The sequence below is a fragment of the Bombina bombina genome, chromosome 6, assembly GCF_027579735.1.
Source record: "Bombina bombina isolate aBomBom1 chromosome 6, aBomBom1.pri, whole genome shotgun sequence".
In the NCBI taxonomy this organism is placed as follows: Eukaryota; Metazoa; Chordata; class Amphibia; order Anura; family Bombinatoridae; genus Bombina; species Bombina bombina.
In genome coordinates, this window is record NC_069504.1 from 761,284,902 (window position 1) to 761,303,200 (window position 18,299).

At 41.6% G+C, this 18,299-nt stretch overlaps 1 protein-coding gene across 4 annotated transcripts in view; it reads left to right on the plus strand.

Moving 5' to 3' along the window:
* NSD3 (nuclear receptor binding SET domain protein 3) overlaps positions 1-17,589 on the plus strand; it is a 1,671,583-nt gene extending 1,653,994 nt beyond the window's left edge. For all 4 annotated transcript variants that reach the window (XM_053718034.1, XM_053718036.1, XM_053718037.1 and 1 more), the window contains one exon: positions 16,842-17,589. In XM_053718034.1, the coding sequence (XP_053574009.1) occupies positions 16,842-17,077 (236 nt within the window). In that variant the 3' untranslated portion in view covers positions 17,078-17,589. The remainder of the gene's footprint in view (positions 1-16,841) is intronic.
* The last annotated feature ends 710 nt before the right edge of the window (positions 17,590-18,299 follow it).

The window sequence follows — 18,299 nt, forward strand, 5'->3', positions numbered from 1 at the left end:
ATTAGGTAGCTTGTAGGGAGCTTGCAGGGTTAATTTTAGCTTTAGTGTAGAGATCAGCCTCCCACCTGACACATCCCACCCCCTGATCCCTCCCAAACAGCTCTCTTCCCTCCCCCACCCCACAATTGTCCCCGCCATCTTAAGTACTGGCAGAAAGTCTGCCAGTACTAAAATAAAAGGTTGTTTTTGTTTTTTATTGTTTTTTGTTTTGTTTTTTAAATCATATTCTGCTGTGTAGGATCCCCCCTTAGCCCCCAACCTCCCTGATCCCCATCAAAGAGCTCTCTAACCATCCCCCCACTAACTACTTCCCACCATTTTGGGTACTGGCAGCTGTCTGCCAGTACCCACTTTGCAATAAAATGTAATATTTTTTATAAAAAAAACTCACTTTTTCTGTAGTGTAGCTGCTCCCCTCCATACCCTCCCCCTCCCAGATCGCTTTTTAAAAGTAAACCCCCTCCTCAGGATCGCTTCCAGCCGCTTGAAACCCTTATCGACGTACAGGGTACGTCGCTGGTCTTTAAAGACCAGTTTGTGTGTGACGTACCCTGTACGACATGCGTCGTTAAGAGGCTAAAGAGACAATGTCTCATTTACAGTAGTCATTATATTGACACCTTTAAAATAATCTGCTTTATATATTAACTGAAGTTAAACACTAAGGTATTGTAGAAACTCTCTATCTCTGTTAGGCTTATTTTCATATATCATTATCAGCTTAAAGAGAAAACTAAAAAGTAATTAGACTCATTACTTTCAATGCAGCTTAACTGATCAAATCAAATGGCAGTACTGTCAGTATGTGAGTGTATAATATAAAATTTCCTATTCACAAATTTGAGTATAACGTGATTAACTTTTATCTTAAAGTTGCCTCCATTCTATTTATGCATACTTTTAGTGTTGGCTTATGATGTGATTAATTTCTGGGAATAAGCAAAGTTAAATTCATTGGGAACTCGTGTTTTTAAAGTGAAAATCAAATATGTCTCTGTCTTGTACAACCACTTATCTTTATCTCCCCGTCATCTAGATTTGTTTACCTTTTCTATTATTATCCATCTAAATGTGGAACTGACTTTATGTGTAGTAATGATGAAATGTTTGGCTACTTCTGAGCATCGATCTGACCTTTTAATGTCAGAAAGATGTTCTCTGATTCGTTCTCTTGCTTCACGAGAGGTGCAACTCACAAACTTCCCAGATACTTTGCAAGATCCAGGGGTCTTTAAACAGAATTGTAGATGCTCAAGCAGCTCCCTTGTAATTTAATCTGGTTTATCTTTTTCCTTCAATGGTTCTGCTACCCAAAATTTTGATTGCTCCAGCTTGGCCACACAGCACTTGGTTTGCAGATCTGGTTCAGTTGTCAAGTTGTCCTCTGTGGCCTCTTCCACTAAGGCCCAACCATCTATCTCAAGGCCCATTCTATCATCAAGATCTTGAGTCTCTCAAATTGAAGACTTGGAGATTCAATGGCTGATTTTAAGACAGAGAGGTTTTTCAGATAAGGTAAAAGAAACCTTAATTCAGGCCAGAAAACTTGTTACAAGAGAAATATATCGTAAAATCCTGACGTTAGAAAAATTGTTTTAGTTGGTATTCTTTTAGAATTTCAAGAATTCTTTAGTTTTTACAAGAGGGCTTAGATTAGGGTTTATCTTAGATTAGGGTTTATCTAGCTTTTTAACCTCTTAACAAGCAGCGCCATACGGCAGCTGTACCCTGGGCTGTTAGCGTGCCTCTCTTGTTTCTGTCATGAGTGAGGCATTGCAGAAATAGCGTAATGGAGGACACCCCAGGCTAGCGATCGCAGTGACAAGGGTGTCTCTGTAGTCTCATGCCTGTCAGTGGGGTACAAACAAAATCCGGTTAGGATGCTCCAGCTCTATCTCTGCCGTGGCGTTCTCCGGCACAGACGCTAATATGAGCATCATGGTTTCCGTTATAGTGAGGTGCACTATAGACGTCAAAGATTATAGCGCATACAAATCCCGGCACTCAAAGTTCCATAACCTAGGGTAAAATTTCAACAATCTTTATTTGATACAACGTTTAAAAACAGGGCACAAACAATGCACCATAAAAACACCAAAATAACAAGCAGAGTAAGAGAGCCTTGACCCTCCACATCAGATGTGTTTCATGCTTCTAGGGCAGTGATCAAGTGCCCTAGAGGCTTGAAACGCATCTGATGCGGAGGGTCATGCTCTCTCACTCTGCCTGTTCTTTTGGTGTTTTTATGGTGTATTATGTGTGCCCTTTCTGTTTTTTAAGCTTTGTATCGAATAAAGATTGTTGCAATTTTACCCACGGTTATGGAATTTTGAGTGACAGGATTTTTGAGCCCTGTCAGTGGGGTGCCTCCATTAATCAGATACACTCTGTGATCAGTGTGTATTTCATGCTGCTGCTGGATGTCTCCATGTGAGGCTATCAAGCGGCAGTACAGTTATTGTTAAAAATTACAGTTACTGTGTATACAATCACTGTGAGAGCCAGTCACAGTGATTGTATACTTACAATGGAGCCTTGATACTAGCATATCCCAGTGCATGCTGGTACCAGGCACAGTGGCCAGTGACAGGAGTGAGACAGTCCAGTGATGCACAATGTGTCAAAATACCTCTAGATAAAGTGATGGAGGTGGTGGGGGTTAATAAGACGGGTATCAACACGTACTTAGAGCACATCTGTCTGACACCGAACCGCAAACGAGGAACTATCTCTAACTTATACATTTTATTTTATAACCCCCATAACATAATTAAACTTCCGTTTATGCAAAAATGGGAATCTGATTTCAATTTTAATTGGTCGGTAGAGAAGTGGCGCAACACCCTAAAGTTGGGTTCTTCTTTCTCAATATGTGCACACTTAAAGGAGAACTATATGAAGGTGGCGTTCCGATGGTACTTTCACCCCTCCAGAATACATAGTAGTGAAATACAAAATAACAAATGTTTGCGCGGTTGCGATGAAAGGGGTACATACCTCCATATGTGGTGGTTTTGTTGTCACGTTTCTAATATCTGGACGCAAGCTTCAGCATTATTGAGTGACATTTTTGAAAAGAGAATTTTCTTATATCCCACTCAAGCACTGCTGCATGAACCAATATCAGGCCTTAACCGTAAGGCAAATAAACTTATAGCTATGATTTGTACTATTGTTAAATTAAGCATATTGGAAAACCATAATACCATTCCAAATTATTGAACGCAAGATGCATTTTTATTATCAAATAAAGAGTGCCTCTGCAGATATATTAGATACCAAAGATCAGTTCATATCTATATGGGAACCATGGATTATGTATATTGAGATTAAAAATAGGAGACAAAATAATGAAGCTGACATTTAGTATAACTCTTATACCCATACAACCAAGAACAGTATTAAACACATAAGTTACGGTGGGGCTGGACTCCTTCTCATTGGTTGAGATGGGGTGGTCTGTTTTATGTACACTTGGGTTGAGGAAGTAGTGTCTTGGTTGCAGATTTTTCTAGTATTACTAGATAAAAAGTAATGTGAGATGAGTATCCCATACTTTATAGACTACATTTTTTAACAGAAATGCAATGTCTTAAATTTGTTGTGTATAAAATTTCTTTCCTAAGATATGGTGAGTCCACGGAATCATTCATTTCTAGTGGGAATATCACTCCTGGCCAGCAGGAGGAGGCAAAGAGCACCACAGCAAAGCTGCTATATATGTCACTTCCCTTACCCATAACCCCCAGTCAATTCTCTTTGCCTGAACTTCCTCTCAAGACTGGGTGTAGCCATACTCCATGTTAGTCTCTTCAGTAGGGCAGTGGTGGCTTTAAAGCAGTTAGGAACTTGTGTTGTGGATTATCGCTGCATTTTCCTAATAATTTGCTGCCCTGGTGTAGAAAGCCTGAGTAAGTTTACTCTGTCTTTCTTTTTCTACAGGTCTCTGGGAGGAGTGTCATCCTCTCACACCAGTAAGCTGTCTACATGCCGGACGGCTAGATGCAGGTAAGTGTCTAATGCCTTCTAGGGCTGGGAGGCTGCACTTCAGAGTCATATAAAACAAGGATTCTCTGTTATTATTAGTGGGACTCAGAATACTTAGTTGAGCATTTATTGTAAGACATTAGGCAGGCACTAATTTGCATGTGGCAGGAGACAGAGTTAACTCCCTTCAGGGATGGTAATTTTATATGGTTTATGTTTTCTGTTAGAGGCACAGACGTGTCTAAGGAAAAATTATGTGTACGTTTTTTATTTATTTTCTGAAAGGAAACACACATTTTATGAGGGGTAATTGCACAGTGATAGAGATACTTCTCTAATAGTGCAAAGCCGTTTTTCTGATAGGAAACTTAAAGGTTCGATTGTGTGCACGCTTTTCCTTTTATGTGTTTGCTTAGTTTGTTTTTTCTGAATGAAGCGCAATGTGAATATATATTTTTGCGCTTTATTCCTATACTGCTGTGTGTCCCCGCCTTGTTTCTCTTCTGAGGAAAAGATGCAGCGCCATTTTGGTTTCGCCGGGTCCGATCACGTGACCTACCGCTTTTCGTTAGACATTCTCAGTTTTTGCTTCAGCTGTAATCGGAGCTTTGATAGTCTCTGTCTCTGGGAGTTTTTATATAAAAGTACTATCCCAGATCCACCCTTCCATAATAGTTTATAGTGAACGTTTTGTATACTGTTTGGTGCAAAGAATAATGCAGACTTTCATTTTATAGCCTTTGTTGTTCTAGCTGTATATGGCTAGACTTACACAGACTGCTGTTCTGTCTTAAAGTGAGTGTTTTATTATATATTTTTTTAGCATAAAATTTAAATAGCCTTGTATTCTTTAGAATAGAATTCTGTTGGTGTTTTACATGCTGGCTTACTTTTAGAAGGTGCAAGCAGTGTTTGAGTATTGCTGGTTTATTTCCCTTTTTTGTTAGGGTTGAAAATGTACTATGCTTGTTTTAATTGTCTTTGCTTCTCTCTTGCGTAGAGTTAGAGTGGTACTTCTGAGCCCAATGTCTCCCAGGATGATGCTGTTTAGGCAATGCCACTGTTTTCTCCTTAAACGTCCCAAGCCTTCATGGCGTCACATGCAGTGCCCTGCGGTTCCTCTCAATCTCCTGGAGGAGGGTTTTTGCCTGCAGATTTTGCAGCTTAGGTATTCTCTTAATATCTGCGGTGTTATCTGCCTTTCTTTTCTTTCAGGGAAAGTGCAAGAGGACATTTATATATTCAGATAGTAAGGTTTCTGCTAAATATGTTGCTATCCCTCATAAGTCTAATGCGGTGCAGTCGCTAGGACCTTTTGAGGGTGATATATCACATTCGGACAGTATAATTCCTTCCTCCATCTGATGCTGAGCAGTATCCTTAAGATTTAAGCTTGTGTACCTTCGTGTATGGTAAGGTGGTTTTGGCTAATTTGGGGCGACTCTGATACGTATGTCATTGTCAACCCTAGGAGTCTAGTAAATTTTTATACATACTGGGATTCCTTATTGGAAGTTTTTCCTGTTCCAGACCATGCTAGAAAGTTTTCCACAGAAATGGGAGAAGTCAGGGATTTCTTTTTTCCCCTGTCTCCTGTTTAAAAAAAAAAGTTTCCTGTTGTTGTCTCCATTAAATATCAGGGCGCATGGTGCCTTATGTAGTAGGGCATTTCTACTCTGGCTAAAAGAACTACGATTCGTAGAGAGGATAGCTGTTCTTTCTCTTGTAAGGTGTATCCAGTCCACGGATTCATCCTTTACTTGTGGGATATTCTCCTTCCCTACAGGAAGTGTCAAAGAGAGCACACAGCAGAGCTGTCCATATAGCTCCCCCTCTAGCTCCACCCCCCAGTCATTCTCTTTGCCGGCTCTAAGCACTAGGGTCTCTCTCGGGAGGGTAAAGTGAATGTGGTGTTAGAATTGTAGTTTTTATTATCTTCAATCAAAAGTTTGTTATTTTAAATGGTACCGGTTTGTACTATTTACTCTCTAGCAGAAAAGTGATGAAGATTTCTGCTGAGAGGAAAATGATTTTAGCATGTTGTAACTAAAATCCACTGCTGTTGCCACACAGGACTGAGGAGTACCAGAAAACTTCAGTTGGGGGGAACAGTTTGCAGGGGAACTGCAATAAGGTATGTTCAGTCATTTATTTCTAGACAAGACTGAGATAATGCTAGAAGAGACTGACAATATCCCCATGAGGGGAGGGTAAGCTATGTTCAGAGACTTAGTAAGGAATTGAATACCCACATGGCTATTTTTTATTCACTTTGGAGTGATTTCTTAGGCCTCACAGCTCCGGAGTAGAGTGGGAGGGGACTAATTTTGCGCCTCAGATGTGCAGTTAGAATTGCATAGAAGTTCATGCTGCTTCACATGGAGGGTCCTGCTGCTGTTTGAGGGCCTAAAGGAAGCTATATTCCCCCAAATCTGGTCCCTAAGGGTAGGTAGGGCCACAGCAGTGCTGTGGCAAGGTGCTGTAGTAATTTTAACCGGGTGTTGGCTTTAGGCTGTTTCGGTTTGGGCATTAAGGGGTTAATCGTTTTGCTACTAGTGGTGCAATCTTACTAAGGGTTTAGGTACATACTGTGAAAATTTCAAATGAATTACTGCATTTTTCACTGTTTTGCAAAATTGTGTGCCTTTTTTATCTCTTAAAGGCACAGTAACGTTTTTTCAAATTGTGTTTTTTATTTGATTAAAGTGATTTCCAAGCCTGTTTGTGTATACTACTAGTCTGTTAAACATGTCTGACACCAAGGAAAATCCTTGTTCAATGTGTTTAGAAGCCATGGTGGAACCCCCTCTCAGAATGTGTCCCACTTGTACTGATATGTCTATACACTTTAAAGATCATATTGTTGCACTTAAGAATGTGGCCCAAGATGATTCTCAGACTGAAGGTAACGAGGGTAGCCCATCTGCCTCTCCTTAAGTGTCTCAACCAGTTACGCCCGCTCAAGCAACGCCTAGTACCTCTAGTGCGTCTAACCCTTTTACATTACAAGACTTAGCGGCAGTCATGGATAATTCTCTTGCAGCTTTCTTATCTAAACTGCCCGTGTTACCTGCAAAGCGTGATAGCTCTGTTTTAAGAACAGATTATGAGCATTCTGACGCTTTGGTAGCTGTATCCGATATACCCTCACAACGCTCTGAAGTGGGAGCGAGGGATTTGATGTCTGAGGGAGAAGTCTCTGATTCAGGAAGGGTTCCTCCTCAGACAGATTCAGATACATTGGCTTTTACATTTAAACTAGAACACCTCTGCGTTTTGCTCAGGGAGGTATTAGCTACTCTGGATGACTGCGACCCTTTGGTGGTCCCAGAGAAATTGTGTAAAATGGATAAGTACCTAGAGGTCCCTGTTTACACTGATGCGTTTCCGGTCCCAAAGAGGATTGCGGATATTGTTACTAGGGAGTGGGATAGACCAGGTGTCCCCTTTGTTCCCCCTCCTGTTTTTAAGAAAATGTTCCCCATATCTGACCCCATGCGGGACTCATGGCAGACGGTCCCTAAGGTGGAGGGGGCTGTTTCTACACTTGCTAAACGCACAATTATACCAATTGAAGACAGTTGTGCTTTTAAAGACCCTATGGATAAAAAATTAGAGGGTTTACTTAAGAAATTTTTTGTTCAACAAGGTTTTCTTCTCCAACCTATTGCCTGCATTATTCCTGTAATTACTGCAGCCGCTTTCTGGTTTGAGGCGCTGGAAGACTCGCTCCAGACGGAGACGTCATATGAGGAAATTATGGATAGAATTAAGGCTCTAAAGCTAGCTAATTCTTTTATCACTGACGCCGCTTTCCAAATAGCTAAGTTAGCGGCAAAAAATTCAGGTTTCGCCATTTTGGCGCGCAGGGCGCTATGGCTAAAGTCCTGGTCGGCCGATGTGTTGTCTAAATCCAAGCTTTTGAACATCCCTTTCAAAGGAAAGACCCTCTTCAAGCCTGAATTGAAAGAGATTATTTCAGAAATCACCGGGGGAAAAGGCCATGCTCTCCCTCAGGACAAGCCCTTTAAGACAAAGAACAAAGCTAATTTTCGTTCCTTTCGTAATTTCAGGAACGGCTCTGCTTCATCCTCTCCGGCTGCAAAGCAAGAGGGTAACGCTTCACAGCCCAAGGCAACCTGGAAACCTTACCAGGGCTGGAATAAGGGTAAACAGGCCAAAAAGCCTGCAGCTGCCACCAAGACAGCATGAAGGGGTAGCTCCCGATCTGGGACCGGATCTATTAGGGGGCAGACTCTCTCTCTTCGCTAAGGCCTGGGCAAGAGATGTACACGATCCTTGGGCATTAGAGATTGTATCCCAGGGATATCTTCTAGAATTCAAGGACTCTCCTCCAAGGGGAAGGTTCCACATTTCTTGTCTGTCTACAGATCAGACAAAGAAAGAGGCGTTTTTACGCTGTGTAGAAGATCTACATACAATGGGAGTGATCCACCCAGTTCCAATTGCGGAACAAGGGTTGGGTTTTTACTCAAACCTGTTTGTGGTTCCCCAAAAAAGAGTGAACTTTCAGACCCATCCTGGATCTAAAAATTCTAAACAGATTCCTCAGAGTCCCATCATTCAAAATGGAGACCATTCGGACAATCTTACCAATGATCCAGGAAGGTCAATATATGACTACCGTGGATCTAAAGGATGCATACCTACATATTCCTATCCACAAAGATCATCACCAGTTTCTCCGGTTCGCTTTTCTGGACAAGCATTACCAGTTTGTGGCTCTTCCCTTCGGCTTAGCCACTGCTCCCAGAATTTTCACAAAGGTGCTAGGGTCCCTCCTGGCGGTTCTAAGACCGCGGGGCATAGCAGTGGCGCCTTACCTAGACGACATCTTAATTCAGGCGCCATCTTTCCAAAGAGCCAAGTCTCACACAGAGATTGTATTGGCCTTTCTGAGGTCTCATGGGTGGAAGGTGAACATCATAAAGAGTTCTCTTTCCCCTCTCACAAGGGTTCCCTTCCTAGGAACTCTAATAGACTCGGTAGAAATGAAAATATTTCTGACGGAGGTCAGAAAATTAAAACTCTTAACTACTTGCCGAGCTCTTCATTCCATTCCCCGGCCATCTGTAGCTCAGTGCATGGAGACAATCGGATTAATGGTAGCAGCAATGTACATAGTCCCTTTTGCTCGGATACACCTCAGACCACTGCAACTATGCATGCTCAAACAGTGGAATGGGGATTATGCAGATTTGTCTCTTCAAATTCAGTTGGACCAGGAGACCAGAGATTCTCTTCTCTGGTGGTTGTCTCAGGATCACCTGTCTCAGGGAATATGTTTCTGCAGGCCAGAGTGGATCATTGTAACGACCGACGCCGCTGGGGTGCGGTCTGGGACTCCCTGAAAGCTCAGGGCTTATGGTCTCGGGAAGAAACTCTTCTCCCGATAAACATTCTGGAACTGAGGGCGATATTCAACGCTCTTCAGGCATGGTCTCAACTAGCTGCGGCCAAATTCATCAGATTTCAGTCGGACAACATCACGACATCACAAGAGTTCCCTAGCGATGATGGAAGTAACCAAAATAATCAGGTGGGTGGAGGATCACTCCTGCCATCTCTCAGCAATTCACATCCCAGGAGTAGACAACTGGGAGGCGGATTTTCTAAGTCGTCAGACTTTTCACCCGGGGGAGTGGGAACTCCTCCCGGAGGTATTTGCCCAGCTGACTCAGCTATGGGGCACTCCAGAGTTGGATCTGATGGCGTCCCGTCAGAACACCAAACTTCCTCTCTACGAGTCCATGTCCCGGGAGGCGTTATTGATAGATGCTCTAGCAGCGCCTTTGTCCTTCAATCTGGCTTATGCCTTTCCACCATTTCCTCTTCTCCCTCGTCTGGTCGCCAGAATCAAGCAGGAGAAGGCTTCTGAGTTTCTGATAGCGCCTGCGTGGCCACGCAGGACTTGGTATGCAGACCTAGTGGACATGTCATCTGTCCCACCATGGACATTGCCAGTGAGGCAGGATCTTCTAATACAGGGTCCGTTCAAGCATCCAAATCTAATTTCTCTGCGTCTGACTGCTTGGAGATTGAACGCTTAATTCTATCAAAGCGTGGTTTCTCTGAGTCAGTTATAGATACTCTGATTCAGGCTAGAAAGCCTGTCACCAGGAAAATCTACCATAAGATATGGCGGAAATATCTTTGTTGGCGTGAATCCAAGGGTTACTCATGGAGTAAGATTAGGATTCCCAGGATATTGTCTTTCCTCCAAGAAGGATTGGAGAAAGGATTGTCAGCTAGTTCCTTAAAAGGACAGATATCTGCTCTGTCTATCCTTTTACACAAGTGTCTGGCAAAGGTACCAGACGTTCAAGCGTTTACTCAGGCTTTAGTCAGAATCAAGCCTGTTTATAAACCCGTGGCTCCGCCATGGAGTCTAAATCTAGTTCTTTCAGTTCTTCAAGGGGTTCCGTTTGAACCTTTACATTCCATAGATATTAAGTTGTTATCTTGGAAAGTTTTGTTTTTGGTAGCTATCTCTTCTGCTCGAAGAGTCTCAGAATTATCTGCCTTGCAGTCTGATTCACCTTACCTGGTGTTCCACGCAGATAAGGTAGTTTTGCGTACCAAACCTGGTTTTCTTCCTAAAGTTGTTTCTAACAAGAATATTAACCAGGAAATAGTTGTTCCTTCTCTGTGTCCTAATCCTTCTTCGAAGAAGGAACGTCTGTTACACAATCTTGATGTAGTTCGTGCTTTAAAGTTCTATTTACAAGCAACTAAGGATTTCAGACTAACATCTTCCTTGTTTGTTATCTATTCTGGTAAGAGGAGAGGTCAGAAAGCGACTGCTACCTCTTTCCTTTTGGCTGAAAAGCATCATCCGTTTGGCCTATGAGACTGCTGGCCAGCAGCCTCCTGAAACTATTACTGCTCATTCTACCAGAGCAGTGGCTTCCACATGGGCTTTTAAAAATGAGGCTTCTGTTGAACAGATTTTTAAGGCAGGGACTTGGTCTTCACTGCATACTTTTTCTAAATTTTACAAATTCGATACTTTTGCTTCTTCGGAGGCTATTTTTGGGAGAAAGGTTTTGCAAGCAGTGGTGCCTTCCGTTTAAGGTACCTGTCTTGTTCCCTCCCTTCATCCGTGTCCTAAAGCTTTGGTATTGGTATCCCACAAGTAAAGGATGAATCCGTGGACTGGATACACCTTGCAAGAGAAAACAGAATTTATGCTTACCTGATAAATTACTTTCTCTTGCGGTGTATCCAGTCCACGGCCCGTCCTGGCATTTAAGTCAGGTAAAAAAAAATTTTTTGTTTAAACTAGTTACCACTGCACCCTATGGTTTCTCCTTTTTCTTCCTAACCTTTGGTCGAATGACTGGGGGGTGGAGCTAGAGGGGGAGCTATATGGACAGCTCTGCTGTGTGCTCTCTTTGCCACTTCCTGTAGGGAATGAGAATATCCCACAAGTAAAGGATGAATCCGTGGACTGGATACACCGCAAGAGAAAGTAATTTATCAGGTAAGCATAAATTCTGTTTTTTTTGCAGGTCCATTTGCAATGAAAGTTCATCCTGCTCTGACCTAATGACCTTACTTAACTTAGTATCATCTGCAAAAATAGAGATGTCGCTATTTATTCCTTGTTCCAAGTCATTTATAAAAATATTGAAAAGAAAAGGGCCCAGTACTGATCCCTGGGGGACTCCACTGATTACCTTTGTCCAATCTGAGTATGATCCATTTACTACTACTCGTTGCTCCCTATCTTTTATCCAGTTATTTATCCATGAGCTAACATTTTCAGCTATTCCCAGTCCCTTAATTGTGTGCATTAATCTCTCATGTGGCACTGTATCAAACGCCTTTGCAAAATCTAAGTATATCACATCAACTGCTTCCCCTTTATCCATATTTTTACTTACTTCCTGATAGAATCGAATTAGATTATTTTGACATGATCTATTTCTCATAAAACCATGCTGAGTAGAACTCATAATCTTGTTTACACGAATATGCTCATCAATATAATTCCTTATAATCCCTTCAAATATTTTCCCCACTATTGATGTCAGACTAACTGGTCCATAGCTTCCTGGATCATCTCTGCTTCTCTTTTTGAAGAGTAGCACCACATCAGCTTTTTGCCAGTCCTGGGGTACCATGCCTGAGGATAATGAGTCTTGAAAAATTAAGAGTAGAGGTTTGTCTATAACAGTGCTAAGTTCCCTTAACACCCTTGGGTGTATTCCATATGGGCCTTCGGAATCTCTACTCTCTCTACTTCAATCTCATGGATGGAAGTAAATCTAGAAAAGAGTTATCTTATTCCAAGCACCAGGGTAGAATTCCTGGGTACTATAATAGACTCCATATGTATGAGGATATTTCTAACAGACCAGAGACGCTGCAAGCTTGCTTCGGAATGTCTTGCACTCCGGACCTCCTTAAGGCCCTCTGTGGCTCAGTGTATAGAGGTAATTGGTCTCATGGTGTACAGCATGGACATCATTCCCTTTGCCAGGTTCTGTCTCAGACCGCTGCAACTGTGCATGCTGAGTCAGTGGAACGGCGATCATTCGGATCTGTCTCAACAGATCTCTCTGGACAGCTGGTCGAGAGAATCGCTCTCTTGGTGGCTCTGTCCAGATCATCTGTCCTGAGGGACATCCTTCTTAAGACGATCCTGGGAGATTGTGACTATGGACGCAAGTCTATCAGGATGGGGAGCTTTTTTGGGTGCCAGGAAGGCACAGGGCCTGTGGTCTCAGAAGGAACGTTTCCTCCTGATCAACATTCTGGAACTTAGAGCAATCTTCAATGCTCTGAAGACTTGACCCCTTCCGGGTTCGTCCAGGTTTATCAGATTCTAATCAGACAATAAAACCTCGGTGGCTTACATCAACCATCAGAGGGGAGCAAAAAGCTCCCTAGCAATGAGGGGAGGTATCTCGAATTCTGAAGAGGGCGGAGGCCCACTGCTGTTCACTTTCAGCGATCCACATTCTGGTTGTGGACAGTTGGGAAGCGGATTTTCTTAGCAGGCAATCCTTTCAACCCGGGGAATAGTCTCTCCATCCCAAAGTGTTTGCAGAGATATTCATCAAGTGGGGTACGCCAGAAATAGATCTCATGGCGTCTCGTCTCAATACCAAGCTACCCACAAATGGGTCGAGGTCCAGGGAACCTCAGGCAGAGCTAATAGATGCAATAGCAGTGCCTTGGAGGTTCAGTCTAATTTACCTTTTCCCGTCGTTACCACTCCTTCCTCATGTAGTGGCTCGCATCAAGCAGGAGCGGGAATCGGATACTGATTGCTCCATCATGGCCCAGGGGAATAGTCTCTCCATCCCGAAGTGTTTGCAGAGATATGCATCATGTGGGGTACGCCAAAAATAGATCTCATGGCGTCTCGTCTCAATACCAAGCTACCCAAAAATGGGTCGAGGTCCAGGGAACCTCAGGCGGAGCTAATAGATGCAATAGCAGTACCTTGGAGGTTCAGTCTAATTTACCTTTTCCCGTCGTTACCACTCCTTCCTCGTGTAGTGGCTCGCATCAAGCAGGAGCGGGAATCAGGGATACTGATTGCTCCATCATGGCCCGGGGGAATAGTCTCTCCATCCCGAAGTTTTTGCAGAGATATGCATCAAGTGGGGTACGCCAAAAATAGATCTCATGGCGTCTCGTCTCAATGCCAAGCTACCCAAAAATGGGTCGAGGTCCAGGGAACCTCAGGCGGAGCTAATAGATGCAATAGCAGTGCCTTGGAGGTTCAGTCTAATTTACCTTTTCCCGTCGTTACCACTCCTTCCTCGTGTAGTGGCTCGCATCAAGCAGGAGCGGGAATCAGGGATACTGATTGCTCCATCATGGCCGCAAAGGATGTGGTTTGCGGATCTGGTGAGGATGTCGTCATCTCCTCCGTGGAAGTTGCCTTGTCTCAGGGATCTGCTTGAACAAGGTCCCTTTGTTCATCAAAATCTAGATTATCTGAGGCTGACTGCGTGGAGATTGAACGCCTTCCTAACAAAAAGAGGTTTTTCTGAGCGAGTGATTGATTCTCTCATTAAAGCTCGTAAGCCAGTTACTCATCGCATCTATCATAAGGTGTGGAGAGCCTACTTATTCTGGTGTGAAGAGCGTGGATTTTCCTGGCATAAAGTTAAGGTTGCCAGGATGCTATCGTTTCTTCAGGATGGACTGGAGAAGGGCCTTTCTGCCAGTTCCCTAAGGGGACAGATTTCGTCCCTATCTGTTTTACTGCACAAGAGGCTCTCCGAGCTTCCAGATGTACAGTCCTTTCTAAAGGCTCTGATTAGGCTGTTTGAGCCTATGCATCAGATTGACAAATTGTGTTCCTGGAAGGTTCTTTTTCTACTGGCTATTGCTTCTGCGCGCAGATTTTCTGAGATTGCCGCCTTGCAATGTGAGCCTCCTTATCTGATATTCCTTTCGGATAGAGCTGTCCTACGTACTAAGTTAGTTTCCTGCCTAAGGTCGTGTTAGACCGCAACATCAATCAAGAGATTGTGGTTCCTTCCTTGTGTCCAGATCCTTCTGCGAAGGAACGTTTGCTTCATAATCTGGACGTGGTTTGCGCTTTGAAGTTCCTACCTTCAGGCTACTAAGGATTTTAGACAGGCTTCGTCCTTGTTCGTTGTCTATTCCGGAAAGCGTAAGGGACAGAAGGTGTCTTCGACTTTCTTATCTTTTTGGTTAAGGAGTGTTATTACGGCTCATTCTACTAGAGCAGTGGCTTCCTCTTGGGCCTTTAAGATCGAGGCCTCTTTGGATCAGATTTGTAAGGCGGCTACCTGGTCCTCCTTACATACTTTTTCTAAATTTTACAAGTTTGATGTTTTTGCTTCGGCTGAAGCTGCTTTTGGGAGAAAGGTTTTGCAGGCTGGGGTGCCCTTAGATTAGGGTCCGACTCTCATTTTGTCCCTCCTGTTATCATTCACTGTCCTCTAGAGCTTGGGTATAAGTTTCCCAACAGTAAGGAATGATGCCGTGGACTCTCCTTATATTAAGAAGGAAAATATAAGTTATGCTTACCAGATAATTTTATTTCCTTCTGTATAAGGAGAGTCCACAGCTCCTTCCCATGTTCTCCAATGGGCGGCCATTATATTTTTCTTCTGGCACCATTTATACTCTGATATTTCTCCTACTGTTCCTGGGGGATGGGGGAAGTGGGAGAGGTATTTAAGGCTTTGGCTGGGGTGTCTTTGCCTCGTCCTGGTGTCCGGGTTCAGTATTCTCAACAGTAAGGAATAATGCAGTGGACTCTCCTTATACAGATGGAAATGAAATTATCTGTTAAGAATAATTTATGTTTTTCATTAAAATACCCCTAGATAAATACCCTGGGGTGTCTAAATTCTTCTAATATATACTTTTGTGTAGCAGTTTTGAATTAGGTGACCGCTATTTGGCTTACAGTCCAAGCATAGCAGATTTTAAACTAATTATTCCATCTTTGTCGTATTTGGCCTATATTTGCTATAAATTACTTGGAAACATAGTTATATGGGATATTCCTAAAATCAGGGCATCATAATTTAATATATTTAGTGGAATTTTTCTTTAGCTACACTTTTTGTAGAAATAACAGTTCTAAACTGCTGCCAAGATTCTAACAAATTTTCCTACTGCAGCTAATGCGCAAATGAGGTCATTGCATTTCACAGCTGATCTGTTGAATGCGCTGACATGCATATGTTCATGCGCACTTAGCAGAGGTAGGAAAAACTGACAGGCAGTGTTTGTGTCCTGTCGGATTTTCCTATTTGTGCATCCGTAGTACTTGGGTAGCGAAATCTGACAGAAGAAGCACTCTGCTAAAAGCAGTAAATAATTATCCAAATAGATAGTACATCCATATAGTACATTAAAATTCAAGCGATATGAAACCCATGTTTTATTTCATGATTCATATAAAGCATGCAATTTTAAGAAACCTTCTAATTTACTCCTATTATCAATTTTTCTTCATTTTCTTGGTATCTTTATTTGAAAAAGCACCATTTGTGCATATCTTTATTTGAAAAAGCACCCAAGCTTAGGAGCCAGACGATATTTGTTTCAGTGCCTGGGTATCGATTGGTGACTGCATTTACCTAAGTACTACGCTTGCACTAGTTGGAAAATCTGACAGAACACAAACACAGTCTGTCAGATTTTTCTACCTCTTCAGTTTGCATGCGCTAATTACGTCACTCAGTGAAGCAGTTTCCACAGCCCCTATTAAATTTTACTACCCTGCTAAGTGAGCATGAACATACTCAAGTCAGCATATTCCAAATATCAACTGTGGAATATGATGACTAAAAGTTCAAGTCAAAAGTTTCACACATTCCTGTTACTACTGTTGATCCAAAAGATGGCAAAAAAGACAACAAATTGAAGCAATTTCCGTCAGCTTTTATCCCATCCAGCCATCATCATAAATACATATAACACTCAAAACTGAAATGCCCATGAATGCAGTTACATTTTAAATACACTTGGCAAAACTGTTTCTAGAAAAAACAATTACTGTTTAATTGATATCCTTTGTCCTGCACAGACATCCACTTTCACAGAGAGACTACATTTGCTTGTAAACACTGCACACAAATACATGGCGTGCTCTTGCACATATACATTTTTCCAATTAAAGCCTTGGAAATTAAATGGCAAATGACTTACATTAATTAAAGCTTAATTTCCCAATAAAACTAAATTCCACAATCAAACTATTAATCAAACAACATATTGTAATTGAATTTATTCTTTCATGTGGGAAGTTTAATGTCAGAATTGTCATGCTTTGTAATATTACATTATATAATATATGTATTATATCTCCATATTTCCACATTTTACAGGGAAATGGGACTGTCCATGGCACCAGTGTGACACATGTGGAGCTTCCTCCTCCTCTTTCTGTGACTTCTGTCCGGTCTCCTACTGTAAAGATCACGAAATAGGGGCACTGACAGCTTCATCTTTAGAAGGCAGACTCTGCTGTTCAGAACATGACCCTAAACAACCCTTGGCTCCCAGTTTTGGGAATAAAATCAAATGTAAAATTGAACTTGAGGATTCCTTGCATCCCCTATAACTATAAATGCAAAAAAAAACTTGATAAGATATTAAATAGAATTAACTTCTGTTTTTAGATGGACTCATTCACATACCAGATGTAATATATTCAAAATAGGATGAGGCTCTATATGTCTCTTCTGCATTTGTCATTCTTGCTACTTTCTCTCATACTTATATTTTTATTGTGAACATTTTCTCCAGCTCGTTCCTCCAAGGTTGTGGTAAGCAGATCTATTTATTCTATTTATTGTATTTTATTTTTTTCTATACAATAAGAAATATCTGGTGCAGGTTATCAGTTTCTTTTATTAATTTGGTGATCTCCAGTGTCACTTTGCTATTGTTGTGAACCTGATTAATGAAATTCAGCCTGCATTTTATTTCCCAATCTCTTCCAATGTAATTCCTTAAAGGGATACTAAACCCAAATTCTTTTTTTAATGATTCAGATAGAGCAAGCAATTTTAAGCAATTTTCTAATTTACTGCTACTATCAATTTTTCTTCGTTCTTTTGCTATCTTTAATTAAAAAGCAGGAATTTAAAGCTTAGGAGCCAGTCCATTTTAGGTTCAGAACCCTGGATAGTGCTTGCTTTATTGGTGGCTACATTTAGCAAACCAATAAGCAAGCATAACCCAGGTTCTCAACCAAAAATAGGCCGGCTCTCAAGCTTTACATTCCTGCTTTTTAAATAAGATACCAAGAGAACGAAGAAAAATTGATATTAGGAGTCAATTAGAAAGTTGCTTAAAGTTGCATGCTCTATCTGAATCATTAAAACAAATTGGGTTAAGTGTCCCCATAAAGTAATATGCCACAGATTTAGAGGGGCATGAAACCCACAAATTTTCAGTCTTAATACAGATAAAATACACAGTTTTAAACAACTTTCCAATTTACTTCTTTGTTCAAATTTGCTTCATCCTCTTTATATCCTTTGTTGAAGGAGTAGCAATGCACTATCTGGAGCTTACTCCCAGTAGTTCATTACTGTTCCTGAGCCTACCTAAGTATGCTTTTCAGCAAAGGCTGCAAATAAGCAAATTAGATAATAGGAAAAAAATATTGGAGAGTTGTTTAAAATTGAATGGTCTTATAATAGAAAAGTTTTTGGATCTTTCCAGATTTTTTGGATCTTTCCAGAAGAGAAGTGTTTTAATTTTCTCATACTTAGAATTTTTTCTAGACTTCTATTGAACTATTAATAAGGGGGACCAAGTAAAATGATAGCTTCTCC